This window comes from Rosa chinensis, chromosome 5 (assembly GCF_002994745.2).
Source record: "Rosa chinensis cultivar Old Blush chromosome 5, RchiOBHm-V2, whole genome shotgun sequence".
Lineage (NCBI taxonomy): Eukaryota > Viridiplantae > Streptophyta > Magnoliopsida > Rosales > Rosaceae > Rosa > Rosa chinensis.
Window position 1 is genome coordinate 41,178,077 of NC_037092.1, and position 17,209 is coordinate 41,195,285.

A 17,209-nucleotide genomic window follows, 5' to 3' on the forward strand; every position below is an offset into this window, starting at 1 on the left:
GGCTGAGAGGGTTTTGTGAATCTGGTAATTATGTTAGCATATTTCTGTTCCTCATGTGTAAAACGTATCTAATGTCAATGAGCCAGTAGATGGGGAAGAAGGGGAGTGTGATGGGAACCAACTTCGCTTTTAGACTAGATTATTCTCAAAAACAAAATTTCTGTCTTTCTAGTGCCACTTCAGTTACGATTTTCAGGTCTAACATTTATGGTTGGTAATAAATTGATTTTCCAATTTAGGGTTATTGAGTTTCATTAGTAAAGGTTGTCATATAATTATCAAGTGTCATTTGATGAAGAAGGGACATTTAGATCTCCTCAGATGCTAGCTAATTGTATTTCATGTTTAGTTTTGCTGCAATTTTATTTGTCTGAGTAATGTAGAGACAAGATTCTTTAAGCTGGGTTTGAGATACTTTAATCTAGGAGTATGTTTTTACTTTGCTCTACCAAGAAGTCAAATTGCTATTTAGCTTTAATGCTAATGCTCTTTTTGTGAACTTGGAGGCATTACCTTATTTATCTTTCCTTCGTTTCTATGTTGTCACTTGTCTCCATCCTCATTGTCTCTCAATGTAGTCTAGATATGTTTTTACTTGGTAAGGCCTGCAGCATAATCAGATGATGGTCATGAGATTATGGGAAACAATGTTGGAGAATCCAGTTAATAAAAAACAGTAAAAATTTTCAGTTACTTTTCACTATGGTGTACGTGCTTGACTTTTGCTATTTGGCTTTTCATAAACTGGTGTTGGGGTGGTTGTGGTTGTGGTTGTGGTTGTGGTTGTGGTTGTGTACTATAGACTAGAATATCTGCTATGCTAAAATTTCATTACCTGGAGTTATCTTGAGCCTTTACCTATTGAAACAATTATTGACACAAGGAAAGGCCACTTACATATAAAGGTCATGATCTATGTAGTTGTTAAATAACACCATTTTGTGACCCAGATTCAAGCAGTAGATTTCAAGAATGAGGAAGATTTGGAGACATTATGTTGGATACATTGGTGAACATACCGGTGGTTCTAGAAACTCTAGTGAGTCCAATCAACTCAAACTTTATAACTATGCGAGGCCAGACTCTCCAATGTCTCTACTCATTGGATTTCTGAATCTAAACCTTCATGGTTTTGGACAAGAAATAAACAGCGAAACAAATACTTTAACATAAACCATAATGAGCAATTCAGGAATTAAATGAAGCATGCATTTCCACAAACACATGGTGTGAATAAATAAAGTTCATCTCTTAATAGATACAAGGTACTTCGATACCACTCGGGTTTGGGAATTCAACTGCCTTCAAATCCCTACCTTGGGTAGAGAATAAGCGGACCAAGTTCTTCAGCCTGGGCACGGGTCAACCCAGTAGGTTTTTCATGGACTGAACAAAACTATCGAAGGCATTCGGGTCCAAATTTTCGGGTTTTCGAACCCAAACAACACGACTAATCAAAATAGTTAGGCAGCTTCTATTTTCACTGAGAAAATGTAATCTAATCTATAAACAATGACAATCCAATGCAAACACAGACACAGGTGTGACAATGTCATGATCAAATAAGTAAAGTTTGAATAGTTTAAGTGTTTATGAAACTTGAAACTCTGAAAGTTTATGCCAAAGTGTCTCGAGACAAACTTCTGATGCAAGAATTGAAGATTATAACATGAAACTGTCTAGTAATCTACTCTCATTGTCTCAAGATTACATTGAAATGCAAATTCATTGAAAGGAAAAAAGTTGAAGATTTGGACATTGTTTCACAAATTCATTACTGCTTCAGTTCTTCTCTTCTACAAGCATATTGCAGCACAGTACGAATCCATTTTACTTGCAGCAAGCCAGCAATCAATTAACAAGCACAAAAGTTTGCTTCCCTACACAATCCCAAAACCAACAACATAATCACATAAGTTCAGTAATTCACTATATTAGTTGTGTTCACAATTAATATCTAATAACATGATAAAGTGATAACTCAATCACAGATTGACAATCATAAGACACTTTGAAGACTATGATAGTCTCATTAACAACAACATAACATAACACAATTGGGATGACACAATCTGTGATAAAATGACAATTGACAATTATAGTTTGATTATCAAATAAGAAACTGAAAGTCATAAAGCCACATAATTTATGCATTGCCATTACTCATTAGTCATTACCAAATATCTCAATAATTATAATATAAAATTAAAATCACAAACTCCCTGCATTTCAATGATTTCAGTTAAAAACAACTTTACTAGACCAAAAATAAAAAGATAAAAAGTGATGGAATGAATTTCTAACCGTAATGTGCAGCATCAGGATTAATTCTTTGATTTTTTGGAAGCCTTAATAGCAGCCTTCTGTTAAGAATCGTCACCTAATTTCTCTTTTGCATATTCTGCCATTTCAGTTACAAAACAAACACAGTTAGATACTTAGATACCATAAAGCCCACTCAAATAAGAAAAAATGAAAACAAAGCAGTAGGATACAATTAAACTTACCCATTTTCACTTCCTCATAGAATTCCATCTCCATTCCGAATGGATCCCTCCATCATCCTTGGGATTCATTTTGCTGCGTCACTTCTTAGCATTATTTACACAACTGTAGCAATAATTACACCATTTTAGTAATAAAATATTGATATTATAAGTTGTAAATGTCAACGGTGTATTAAATATTATCAATTTTCTGTTTGCTTTCCTAGTGTTACCCAAACATTACAAAATCTTGATTTCCCGTCCCTATAAAAAGGAATAAGTTTCCCATCACTTTTATTCTCAAACCACATGAGGGCTTAGACAACTTTGGAAGAGAAAATCCATGTAGACAATGCTTAGAAATGCAAGTAGAAATTTTCATTTACTTTTGTGATGATTGTGGTGCCTCAAGTAATAGAAGCATCTGCAGTTAATTCTTTCAATCTCTCAATCTAAGTTGGTGCACAATACTTCAATGTAGAGAATCCTACTCCAACTCGCTCTAACTTTGACCACAAAATGCTGTCAAATTTGATGGTAAAGAGCAGAGGACTATGAACACAGTTTGATGTACACATAAGGGACTATTTGGTATTTTAACATTCAAGAGTATGCATCTCAGCATCTGTCTCAGGATGATATATAATGACACTTATAATCCATCAAAGTTGAGCAATGTGCAGCCATGGATGAATCAAGGATTACCAGGAAATTCTTTGTACACATCCTGTTTGTGACAGTTTTCTTTTATTAGAAAACAACAGCCTATATACAGCAGCAAACATTGCCCTGCCAATTATGAGGGGAGGGAATCCTGCAAATTAAAAAAAAAAAAAACATCTGTAAGAAGGTACTGCCCAGTCCAATGAAACAACTACTAATTCAACACTTGAAACCTGAAGGAGATGAATTATGTTCAGCAGCTTAAAACTCACATTTTATCTAATAATCACCAATGCATAAGTTCCGAAGAAAGAACGGTGGCTTAAGTAGCTAACCTTATTCAAGAGGATGGAAATTATTTAAACCAATATGTGTCATCTTATGATGATTTTACATTTAGTCAATCCATATAATTTTTGTTATCTGTGTACTGGGTTTCTAAGCATTCCTAAAAAGTCTCTTAGATCTAACCGTCTTGATCTACTCGACTTCTTAAAAAACACATTTTTCTGACCCAGAATCAAACAGTGATTTTAAAGAATGAGGAAGATATAGAGAACTATGATGCCATGATCTGAATACATTATATATGTGCTATACATGGGTCTATACACTGGAGATTCTAGAGACTTTCCAAGGACTAAAATCAACCTAAATTGTATAACAATGCAAGCCAGACTCCACTATCATTTTACTAATTGGATTACTGAATGGTTTTAGACGAGAAAGAAACAGCAAAACAATTACAATTTCAAGTAAACAATAAGCTACAAACTCAATAATTTGGTTCTTTCATCAAATTTAGAAAGATAATGAAGCATGCATTTCCACAAACAGATGGTGTGCACATATAGAGTTCATCTCTTATAACGTATAACTAAAATAGACATGGTGATCCGATACCGGCAATTTCCCTGATTTTGGGAATTCAAAGATTAAAAACCACAAACTAAATTAGTCATATACACACAGTCAAGTCCAAATTAGAACCAAGGCATACAAGTCTAAATAACATACCTAAGAAAACTTCAGAAAAGAAGATCTGCTTAGAGAATGCTTAGCTCAGAACTGTACCTAGAACTTTTCAATAAGTGATGATTTAGAGGCTCCAAACTGGATAGTAACCGAATAAACTAGGGAACCTGTCAAAAATTGCAAAATAATAAAATAACTAAGCGTCAATCAAAAAATGAGGGGGAAAGACAAACAGAAACTAAAAAATTAAAAAGAAAAATACCACGAGGCAACAATGAAGTTGGTGCTAAAAGTACTAGAGCCACCTGCAATTGCATACTTCATAAGTTCATATATGCAAACGCTCTGATTGGTCCACAATAAAGACATAATGTAGAGCACCCTGCCAAAAATTTGAATAAAAAGCTGTCAATATTTGATACTAGTTTAAGTATATTAGACTATGATACACATTTTGATACACAAGGAAATATTTTATTTTCAATTTTGTTTCTAATATTCAACAGTACATTATCAAAATGAGACACTTGAATACCTGAAATCCATGGAACTTGACAAATGTGTAGCCATGGATGAATCGAGCATTACAAGGAAACTTTTCACACATCCTCTTTTGTTACCTTCGTCGTTTTGTAGAAAACAAAATCCTGTATACATTGGCAACCATTCCTCTGGCCACAGTCTTGTACTCACGTGATAGCACTACTAATTCAGAACCTAAAAATTGAAGGATATAAATTATGTTTAGCAGCATAAAAACCACAACAGGTCTAGTAATCACTGATGCATAAGTTGAGAAGAAAAGGAAGTCGAAGAAACCCTGTGCAACATTGACAGGAAATTTCAATCCAATATCTCAGCAGTGGAATCACTTTTAAGTAAACAATAAGTTATAAACTCAATAATTGGTCATCCTTCATCAAATTTAGAAAGATAATGAAGCATGCATTTCCACAAACAGATGGTGTGCATACATAGAGTTCATCTCTTAAAACGTATCACTAAAATAGATATGGTAATTCGACACCAGCAATTTCCTTGATTTTGGGAACGAACAAATGCATAGAGAAACAGAGGTGTAATTGGCTAACCATAGAATTTATAAGAAGCAGTTGAGAGGGGAATTTACTAACTAAACCGTACCAGAACAGAGAATTGGATAATTACCATTGCAGGTCATATAAGCTTCCCCTGTTTGTTATAGATCTCAAAGGTCTTGATGTGAGCAATCTTGGGCCAATCTTCCCCTGTCTCTCTCTGGCAACGTTGTTCTAGTAAAGGACAATTATGGATGGACAGATAAGTAAGAGAAGTGGGCAATCCCTCATCTGGCAAGCACCGGAGTTCAGGGCAATCGCGAATTATCAACCCGTTAAGAGAGGTGAGTTGTGTAAACCCCTTGCCGTCCAGCTTCGAAATACTGTAGATGCCGAGTTGCCTGAGAGTGGTGGGCAGCAGCCCCTCGTCTGGAAATGAATCTACAACTTGTTCACATCCCTCAAAGTCGACTCTCAAGAATTTGAGAGAGGTGAGTGTTGGTAGACCCCACTGCATACGGTTTCCAATGAGGAGTTTCTTGCAACGCCAGATGTACAAGAATTCCAACTTAGACGGCAATCCCCCTTCGGGAAATGATTCCAATTCTGGACAATCATCTACGAACAACAGCCTAAGAGATGGGAGAAGGTTGTGCATGTGTTGCGGCAATGACCTCAGTTTCGGACATTTTCCGACCTTAATGATCTGCAAGTTGGGCGCATCCAGCCCTCCATCGGGAAAACAAACAAACTTTGGGCATGAAATTATTTCAAGTTCGACAAGGGACAGGAGTGAAGGGGAATTAAGAGATTCTACATTCACATGCTTCAATTCAAGTATTTCAAGCTTTGGGAAGCAGGCTAACATGAATGCCCCGGTTACCTCGGGACAAGATTCCAGACTCAGCTTACGAAGATTAGGAAAAGGCTTAGAACCCACAGTCACCACTCCATTAAATCCTTTAATCTCAAGCTCTTGGAGGGAGGGTAGCTGCTCAACTGATGGCAACGACAAACAATTTCCACAATCCAGAAGTTGAAGACGAACCAGATTAGATAAACTAGAATGATCTTCCAACCAACCTGGAAATCTTGTGCCCCCATAAGATCGAATCTTGAGTGTTTTTAGGTTTGTATGAGGTTGGAGGTTCTCCAGCACATCTCTCTCTTTTTGTTTATCGCCGGTGTCATCAGACTTGCCTCCCCATTCCAAAACTAATTCATCCACATGCTTCTTCTTTCTCATAATGGCATCTGGGACACGCACAATATTGCGAAGCCCCGAGATACAAAGTGTTCCGCGCAACTGCTGAAGCTCTTTAATCTCCACAATGTTATCACCAGTATCTTTATCTAGGACAAACTTACCTCTCAATGTTTGGAGATCTTTCATTTTGCCCATCCTTGGCGGCATCTTTTTTATCCTTGTCTCTCTAATATCAAGATGACGCAAGTTGATTAATCTTCCAAAATCAGTTGGCAACTTAACTAGATATCTACAATCCCGCAACAATAACGTCTGTAAATTATATAAAGTACACATTGCATCAGGTAACTTTTTAACTAACATGTTAGACAAGTCAAAGTGCCTCAGATGCTTCAACTTGCTAATTGAACTAGGCAGCTCACGATTATGGTACCCCGGTAACTTGAGCACTCTTAAACACCGAAGCTTCAGGATTATATCAAAATCTTTCATGTAGCGAAAATGTGACACTATAAAGGTCCTCAAATGCTTGGCTTCATACAAACTGTGGCATTGATCAAAACTGACAGTTCGACACGAAAAGTGGCGAGTCTTCTTGACATTTTCCAGTACTGAGTCACTTTCCTCCAACCTAACACAAAACTCTCCAGAGACAAACTTTGCTAAGTCATGGATAAGGTCATGCATTGTGAAAACTGCCTTACCAGAAAAGTGATTCGGTACATGTTGAAAAAACGACCTTGACACTAGATCATCAAAGTAGTTCTCTCCAACTTGTTCAAATCTAGTCTTCGAATTCGACGGTAAGAGATCTTCAGCCATCCACAACAAAACCAGATTCGGTTTGTGAAACTCATAATCTTGAGGAAATATGGAACAGTAAGCAAAACAACGCTTCAGATGCGGAGGTAGATAATGGTAGCTCAACCATAGAGCTGGCAAAATGCCATTCTTTTTATCTAGCAACTCCCATATGTCAGTGTTCAATACTTCTTCCCATTTCTCAATATTTGGTTCAGAACGTAAAAGACCCCCAAGTGATTTTGCAGCTAAGGGGAGTCCTTTACACTTTCTAGCAATCTGTCTTCCAATCACTTCAAGCGATGGATCTGCAGTAACACCTGCATTCTTGAAGGCATGTTTTGAGAACAACAACCAGCAGTTTTCCTCAGATAGTTGCACTAGATGTTTACTTGGAAGGGTACCCATCCTGCATGCAGCACCTTTATCCATCTGGTCTGCGACACGTTCATCACGTGTTGTGACAATGATCTTACTTCCATGACCTCCACTCTCAAAGGGTAGGCTTAAGAGACTCCACTGCTCACTAGTCACAGTCCAAACATCATCAAGAACAAAGAGAAATTTCTTCCCTGTCAACGTCTTCTTTAATTCAACTTGAAGCGTGTTTAGATCTGTGATGTTACAAGGTTGTGAAGTGGCCGCCCCGTAAATTGTCTGTGTTATTTTGATAACATCAAATCCTTCAGAAACACAAAACCATGACCGATGGTCAAAATGTTGCTCGACTCTGCCATCGTTGTATACGAGTTGAGCAAGGGTGGTCTTTCCAAGCCCACCCATGGCCACAATTGGAAGCACATCTATGTTATTTCCAGTCATACCATCCGCTAACAATAACTTGATAATGGCCTCCTTTTCTTCATCCCTTCCATATACACTACTAGACTGTTCTACCAAAGAAGTTGTAGGCAGTCTTCCTTGTGATCTCTCCTTAATACCTTCTTTCAAATCAAGCACATCTTTTCCGTCGACAACAGATTGTAGTCTTTCAAGAATATACCGTATCCTGGATTCCAGACTTCTGTGAAATTTATGAATGGAAATAGAACTAAACTTGAGTCTCCTTAACACCTGATTTATGCTGCTGCTTCCACAATCTTCTCGTTCCATCTTGCAACGCAGAGCTTCAGTCTTGATGTCATCCAACAGGTCATCGGCATGAAAGAGAACATCTTTAAGCTCATTAAGCCATTCCCTGACTCTAGAGTTTCTGAGTTGCTTCTCCTCTGCATCATCGAGAAAGTTATTAACCAACAACAACTTAATCTTCAACGTCCGGATCAGCCCCTCGGTGGTCTTCTTTCCTCGGATGAAGTCAAGAACCGGACGGGAATCCATCCTATCAAACAAAACAGCAAGAGCAGAAGAGAGAAAAGCTCCACCCACAACTTCAGCCATGGTTTCCTGATTAGACAGAAAATCAATGTGGTTCGTTAATTCGTAATGACTCCATTTCTGAGATCTAAATCAGCATCAACATTTATTTTGAACTAGATTTAACATATTTTGAACACTGTAAGTAGTACCTGTCAAAACGAGCTTCAGATCTGATGGCCTTTGCAAGCTTCCTGTGATTCTCAACTTCAGACCTGTTGCTCCGTTTACTCCAAAGTTGCTATTTCTCCTTTGCAAATGGAATGAGAGTTTTTTTTTAGGGCAACTTAATGGAATGAGAGTTGAGTAAACATAAAAATCAACAAGAGCAAAAGCAAGAGTCAGTTTCATTTTTGAGAAAAGCAAAGGAAATTTACAGAAGACCCCACTAGTGGAAAATGCGAAAGGAGCCAATTGAACGCACAGAAAAAAAAAAAAAAAAACCAACAAATATTAATATAGTATTATATGAACCATGAAGCATTGTTATAGTTGTTGACACTTGGTGTACATTATTTGTTTAACTTTATTAACAGCTATGCTTTTCTGCTTGTGGAAAACCACAGTTAATTATAGTAGTGTGAACTTTCATATCCATAGTTACGCCGGTCAATCACACTGTCCGTGACTCGATAATTGCACACTGTCCTGTAAATACGTCTAATACTCACATTTGTCCTGAAAATGTGAAAGCAGCCAATTCAGCACACAAAACAGCATCACGTTTTTCTCCAATCTAATGCATAAATTAGTATATTTGTCATGCTCATCAAATATTTGTCATGCTCATCAAATATTTAATCCCTATAATAGGTGGTATCTGTGTACTGAGTTCCTAATTAGATCGTTGTCATGGGTTTTGATACATTTTCTCTCTACACTTTTTATAAGGCTGATAACACATACACCTCAGATTCCACCTCAGATTCCATTTAGTGAAGAAGACAAAAGCAAGCAACACGATACTAGGTGCTGTGAAGCATTACGTTACTTGTTGAGACAATAAGTTTGTATACGTTATTTGTTTCAACTTTATTACCAACAAGCATCTACAATCTCAGCAAAACCAACAGTATAAAATTTAATATCTACGGTTATGCCGTCAATTAGGATTTGCTTCTTCATTAACACATTTTTGTAACCCAGATTTAAACAGTTGATTTTAAGAATAAGGAATTTTTTTAGCAAACTGTGATGGTAACTGTACTATGTCCTGTAAATAAATAAATAAATAAATATATATATATATATTGTAAAAGTAAAAATGGATTGGAATTGTCTACTCATTTTATTTCATAGTCTCTTTATATATGGAAGAAATTACAACAGAAATATTGATTACAATGATGATATTAAATGCTGATTGATCTATCTTTTATGCTGATTGATTGGTAATCACTGATTCCTTGATTCCCTCTTCGTCATTTACTTTGATGAAGGCACATAATATGTTTTTCCTTTAACACTCCTCCTTGTACCAAGTCAAAGATGAAATGGTGCATAAGTTGTTGCCTCACTAAAAACCTTGCCAAGTAACAATAAAAATCCTGTGGGACAAAAAAATAAAACTTGGTCGAAGGAAAAGAGCACAACGCACCTTCTACATTTGAGAATGACATGTGTGTGTTAGAATCCCCCTGACGTCTACACCTCCCCCTGATCTTTACATTAATCAAGGGAGCTTGGAAAGTCTTCGCATTCCTATGCTTTTCACATGTTTCTCAAATATGGCCTTAGGCAATGATTTGGTGAACAAATCTGCCACATTCTCCTCAGACCTTACTTGATTCACTTGAATCTTGAGGAGGGCCTGTTGTTGCTGATTGTAGAAAAACTTTGGCGATATGTGTTTTGTATTATCACCCTTGATATATCCTATCTTCATCTGTTCGATGCAAGCTGCATTATCTTCATAAATGCAAGTAGGCTCTTCAGTGGTAGAACTCAAACCACTAGTCCCTCGAATATGTGTGATGATAGCTCTTAACCATACACACTCACGAACCGCCTCATGTAGAGCGATGATCTCTGAGTGGTTCGAGGAGGTAGCCACAAGGGTTTGCTTGGTTGATCTCCAAGATATCGCCATGTTCCCAATGGTAAATACATAACCAGTTTGGGAACGACCTTTATGTGGGTCAGAGAGGTACCCAGCATCAGCAAAACCAACCAAAACATCATTTGGCGTTTCGGTGTAGTGTGTGGCACTTTCACCATCAATATTTCCTTCAGGGATTGCAGTTCCATCTGCGGTCCCTCTTGTCTCTCTGTAGGGAAATAACAGTCCCAAGTCAATGGTTCCTTTTAGGTATCTGAAAATGTTCTTGATACCATTCCAGTGACACTGCGTTGGCGCTGAGCTAAATCTAGCTAACAAGTTCACTGAGAATGCAATGTCTGGTCGAGTACATTGGGCTAAGTACAATAATGCGCCTATTGCACTTAGGTAGGGAATTTCAGCTCCCAACACCTCTTCGTCATCTTCCTTTGGACGAAATGAATCTTTCTTTGCATCCAAACTTCGACCGATCATAGGAGTGCTAGCAGGATGCGCTTTGTCCATGTTAAATCGCCTGACCATCTTTTGGACATACGCAGACTGGTGGATTAGTATTCCACAAACTCAGTGTTCTAGTTCAAGGCCTAGACAGAATCGAGTTTTCCCAAGATCCTTCATCTCAAATTCGGATTTCAAGTAGCTCGCGGTTTCTCTTATTTCATCAAGAGTACCTATTATGTTCATATCATCGACATATACTGCTACAATTGCAAATCCGGAACTTGTTTTCTTTATGAATACGCAGGGGCATAGTTCATCGTTCTTATATCCCTTCCCAATCAAGTAGTCACTTAGACGGGTATACCACATCCGCCCAGATTGTTTCAATCCGTAAAGTGAGCGTTTCAACCTAATTGCAAACGCACTCCGTGGTTTAGAGTCACTTGACTTGGGTAATGTAAGGCCATCAGACACTTTCATATATATATATATATATATATATATATATATATATATATATATCTCTGAATCTAGATCCTCATAGAGATATGCAGTCACCACATCCATGAGCTGCATTTCCAGTCCTTCAGAAACTACTAGGCTAACTAAGTAGCGGAACGTTATAACATCCATTACGGCAGAGTATGTCTCCTCGTAGTCAATTCCAAGGCGTTGGGAGAAACCTTGTGCCACAAGGCGAGCCTTGTACCTCAGGACTTCATTCTTCTCATTACGCTTTCTAACAAAGACTCATTTATGTCCTACAGGCTTTACACTTGGTGGGGTTAGCACTACCGGACCAAATACCTGTCTCTTTGTCAGAGAATCTAATTCTACCTGGATTGCTTCTTTCCATTTAAGCCAATCTGCTCTTTGTTGACATTCTGCAACGGAGCGTGGTTCGATATCATCGTGCTCTATGATTTCTTGAGCAATAGTGTGTGCAAATACATCATCAATGTGTATGAAAGATCTTTCTATCAACTCATACGCACTCTCATAATCCATTGAGATTTCTTTGTTCTCTGGAATCATTTCAAACATCGAAGCGTCCTCCAGTATTGATTCATGGACATAACTATAATTAGAGACAATCTCATGAGAGGGATTCTCTACATTGATGATTAATGGATCGATCTGTGCCTTACTCGCCCTCTTCTTCCTTGGGTGAGTGTCAATCGAACGTAGTGGCCTCCCCCTCTTCCTTTGAGGAGCCACGGCCTCAACCATACCTCCACTAAGTGTGGTTGTAGTGCCTCTATCTGTGGCACCGTGCCCCTTATGTGGTTGTAGTGTCTCTATCTGTGGCACCGTGCATCGAATCTGCTACGTTTTGAAGATCGATTATTCTTTTCACTTCACTTTCACATTGTGAAGTGCGGGGATCAAAATGAGACAGAGTGGGAACAAACCACGACAATTCCTGTCGTTCCCTTGGAAAATCCTTTTTCCTATCTCCCCCTAACGACGGGAAGACTGTCTCATCAAAGTGACAATCCGCAAATCGAGCGGTAAAGAGATCACCTGTCAAGGGTTCCAAATAGCGGATAATCGTTGAAGATTCGTATCCAACATAAATACTTAATCGTCTCTGAGGACCCATTTTAGTGCGCTGTGGGGGCGCAATAGGCACATATATGGCGCAACCAAATATGCGTAAGTGTGAAATGTCAGGCTCATATCCAGTTACCAACTGGTACGCAGAAAATGGTTGGCTAGCAGTGGGTCTGAAACGAATGAGTAAAGCTGCGTGCAATATTGCATAACCCTATGCAGATATAGGCAAGTTGGTGCGCATAACCAATGCCCTAGCCACCATCTGTAGCCTTTTGATTGTGGCTTCTGCGAGACCATTTTGTGTATGCATATGGGGTACAGGATGCTCGACATCGATCCTAATAGACATGAAATAATCATCAAATGCTTTTGATGTAAACTCTCCAGCATTATCAAGCCTTATAGACTTGATAAGGTGATCAGGGTGGTGAGCCCTTAAGCGTATAATCTATGCTAGAATTTTGCAAATGCAGCATTTCTTGTGGAAAATAAAACGACATGTGACCAGCGTGTCGAGGCATCCACCACAACCATAAAGTACTTGAATGGTCCGCATTCTGGATGGATAGGTCCACAGATGTCTCCTTGTATCCTTTGTAAAAATGGAATGTTTTTTTTGTATCTTTAGCATAGGAAGGTCTCGATCCTGTTTTTTGCTAAAGAGCAGGCTTTGCAAAACGAGTGATGTGCCCTTGAAATAGTCAATAAGGCATAATGGGAGGGAGGTAGTACTTCTGGTACTTCAGAATGTAATGGCTGCATTTGAGCAATACGAGGACCGACACCTTTCAGTGTGGCGGATTTTTCTCCCATTTTATTTTTCACTTAAAAGAAGGGATGTCCGTGTGAGTTCTTCAAAATACGGATCATCATGTCACGACCAGGGTGCCCTAGGCGGTCATGCCAAAGCTTGTATGAGTCAGTGTCCCACATTTCATTGTTGGTGACAACATATGATTCAATTATCCGAATCGTAGTGAGGTACAGTCTACTAGATTGACTCATAAGTTTCTCTAAAATGCGTTTCCTTCCACATTCATTAGAGGTAATATAAAGGTATTCAATTCCATTCTCACAGTGTGTTTCTACATGATAACCGTTGACATGAATATCTTTGAAACTTAACAAGGTTCGATTAGCTCTAGGTGCATATAGAGCGTCTGTGACTTTAAATGTTGTGCCATTAGGCAACAAAAATTTGGCAGTTCCTCGCCCTTTTATTACTTGTGATGATCCAATCATCGTAGTCACAGAGGAATTATAGGCTATTAATTTAATAAATAATTGCCTATTCCTTAATATGGTGTAGGTAGTCCCACTATCAACTAAGCACTCAATTTCTCCTCGATTCATTCTTGGTTTCGAGAAAAACAATCCTAACGCACGCGCATGTTGATGCAGGCGTGCGATGTTTGTATGCTTGAGAAAAACTGGGCCGCTTCCTCTCTCTTTTGAGCCTTGTTTTTTTTTTTCTTTTCCTCTCTTTTTCTGGGCCGCAAGGCCTGTTTTGTTTTGTTTTTTTTTTTCTGTCTGGGCCGGGTCTGCTCTCTGGGCTGGCCCCTTTACTTTAGGTCAGGTTTTTTTTTTTTAATTGGATTGTGATTTTTCTTTCTGGGCTGGGTCCTTACTTCGGCCCGAGTTGCCTTTTTTTTTTTTTTTCTTCTTCCTTTTCTCTTCGCTTCCTTCTGGTTTGCTGGTTCTTCACAGATGGTTGGGCGTGGCTGTGCGGGCGGTAGCGCGGGGATCGGGGTGGGGGCGCCGGTACGCAGGTCGGTGGGGATGCGAGGCTGGGCGCGCTGCTGCTGGGATCTGGTGCAGGCCTGGCTATAGGCGGAGGCGGAGATAAGGGGCTGGTGAGGTGAGGTCGGTCTGGCCGGTGAGGTGTGAGGCTGGTGAGGTTTGGTGGGCTGCTGCAGGCTGGGGCAGGGTTGCTGCAGGCGTGTGCTGAAGCCATGCGTGCTGCTGCAAGGCGAGGAAGCAGCGCCGTTCGATGATGCAAGCGCAGAGACCGCTGGGTGGTTTTAGCAGGCGCGGGGATCTGGTCGAGGCCAGTGGTGGGAGGCTGTGCAAGCGCGGGTGGGCTGCTGCAAAGGTGAGAGGCTGTGCGTCGGAGGATCGACGCTGGTGGCTATGCGTCGGAGGCGGTGCAGGCGTGCTGCAAAGGAGGCTGGTCTGGACCGATTTTTTTTAATTTTTTTTTTTTACGGTGGTGGCAGAAAAGAAGAAAAAACTTTTTCTTCTAGGGTTTTGGGTTTTTTCTTTTGGCTATTTGCTCTGAGCGTGCTGATAACGTGTAAAAGTACAAATGGATTGGAATTGTCTACTCATTTCATTTCATAGTCCCTTTATATAGGGAAGAAATTACAACAGAAATATTGATTACAATAATGATATTAAATGCTGATTGATTGGTAATCACTGATTCCTTGATTCCCTCTTCGTCAGTTACTTTGACGAAGACACATAATATGTTTTTCCTTATATATATATATATATATATATATATATATATATACTCGAGGCAATAGAGGTGCTACTAGAAATGGTGCCCGCGCTTTGCTGCGGAATTTGTTGTTGTGAACAAATTATAACCATGAAATGCATAATTGAAAATGACTTCATTCTACTGAAATGACATTTAAGGTTACTTATATGTAATGCAGGCTTCATTCAAAAATACATAGGTATTCAAAATTTCAAATTACTTACATTCCAGTCATTAAGTTTAAACCACGGAGGGTTTTCCTTACATTTTTCATTTTAGTCGAAGTCTATTCCAAAATAGGCTAACCTAGTTAAACTTGTTGCTAGACTATATTTAAATATGTAGTTGCTCCAGTTGTACCTAGGGATGGCAATGGTGCAGGTTGGGGATGAGGATCACAATACCATCCCCATCCCTGGGGTTATTTTCTACCCCCATCCCCTCCCCAATCCCTAATAAAAATATATTGGGGATTCCCCGTTCCCATCCCCATTGGGGACTAAACCTCCAAACCCGCCCCAAATCCTCAATAAGAACTTAATAAATAAAATAATTTTTTCTCATATTGCCTTGTTTAAAATCAAAATCTACAAAAAATAAATTTAAAATATGATTAAATTCATAAATCATAATTCAGTGAGTGCAAAAATCAAAACATCATTAAAGTAAAAGTGTAGCCATTAAAATAAAATAGTAAATGTATATATTTGTGATTTATATTATAAAAAATAAATTATATATATATAAGTTAAATATATGTATATATTATTGGGGCGGGTTTGGGGATAGGGATCACAATACCATCCCCGCCCCATCCCCAATCTTAGATAGCGGAGATTGGGGATCCCCATCCCCATTCTCCATTTGTCCCCGAATCCCCCCCCCCCCCCATTAGGGGCGGGTATCCAATGGAGCTCCGCCCCGCTAGGGATTTAGTTGCTCCAGTTGTAATTGTATATAATAGGTTAGCGTAGCGAAAGTTGCTGCTGGAGTTGGTTCAAAAAACTGGTTGCTCCAGCTGTTGTTGTACAATGAAGCAAAACAGGCAACACAGACCTCGTAAGTAATTGAACCTGTTATTATATGCAACGAATTGAATAAAAGGAGAAGCAAGAACACAATCTTACGATTGGTTCCATTTCATAGGCAAGAGGCTCCAATATCTAATTTTTATTTTGAATTTCACCATTCACCAACAATTTCCCATCATACATATCACAACGTTCTTAAAAACAACAAACACCTATTCACTATTAATATATAAGATGTTATACACACTACCTGCAAGATTGGAGGTGCCTTGAAAATTACTATATCTGCCAAAGACAATAGAATGGATACCAGCAAGCAGACTAAGATTATATCATGGTCTGTCTGCTTGCTAATTCAGTGTAGAAAAACCAATGGTTCTTTCTGGGACTTCTTGTGGGAACATCTGTAAATAGATTAGTAAAAGAATCAGTACTGCATCCAAACTGTCAGAAAATAAAAATAAAAATAAATTTAAAAAAATTGTAAATAGGATATTCGAGTAATAGCCGTTTAGTTCATCACCTGCAGTAGCATATGCAGGTGAAGCTCAGCCAAAGCTCTAAAAAAAGAACACAAAAGGGTGGTTAAGTTTGAAGCAAAGACAAAAGAACCCTCACTGACTTTTACTTGGAAGTTTTACTTTGACTTTCAATCAAATACATTGAAAGTTTGAGAAAATTAGAGAATCTAATGACTCCATGAAATGAAATCCAAAAATTAAAAGGACTTCTATACATTGGTACAGGTGTAAGTGGACAGCAAACTAAACGCATAAGGAAATCCCATAAAGCAATTACATCAAGTACTATTGATCAGAGAGATTAAAAACAAACCATCTTCATTCACCTATAACAAAAGCCTAGTTTTGGAAATAGTAAATATTAACGAAGATACTATTTCAATAAACCCACACTGATTAGAATGTGTGAGAAGCTCAGTATTATGTTTTTCCAAAGAGAGAAGTGAAATAAGAACAAATCGTAACATATAGACCTTAACAGAGAAAGCAAGAGAAATTGCAATTACAAAACAAAGTAATTCAATTTGAACAAAAACCAATAACATTCTTCTACTTCAACTAAAATCTGA

General features: G+C 38.5%; 1 protein-coding gene across 2 annotated transcripts; it reads right to left on the reverse strand.

The window, feature by feature from the left end:
• Positions 1-1,555: 1,555 nt before the first annotated feature.
• On the reverse strand, positions 1,556-8,893 carry LOC112167103 (putative disease resistance RPP13-like protein 1). Of its 2 annotated transcripts, none has more exons than XM_024304067.2 (9): positions 8,699-8,893; positions 5,292-8,576; positions 4,660-4,841; positions 4,387-4,506; positions 4,224-4,291; positions 3,192-3,300; positions 2,508-2,610; positions 2,305-2,401; positions 1,556-1,880 (listed from the first exon to the last, which is right to left on the reverse strand). In XM_024304067.2, exon 2 carries the CDS (start codon positions 8,568-8,570, stop codon positions 5,301-5,303), a length of 3,270 nt encoding a protein of 1,089 aa, XP_024159835.1. In that variant the 5' UTR covers positions 8,571-8,576; positions 8,699-8,893; the 3' UTR covers positions 1,556-1,880; positions 2,305-2,401; positions 2,508-2,610; positions 3,192-3,300; positions 4,224-4,291; positions 4,387-4,506; positions 4,660-4,841; positions 5,292-5,300. The 2 variants fall into 2 exon arrangements, with proteins under 2 accessions (XP_024159835.1, XP_024159834.1); XM_024304066.2 differs by having other exon boundaries at positions 4,167-4,291.
• Between the last annotated feature and the right edge of the window lie 8,316 nt (positions 8,894-17,209).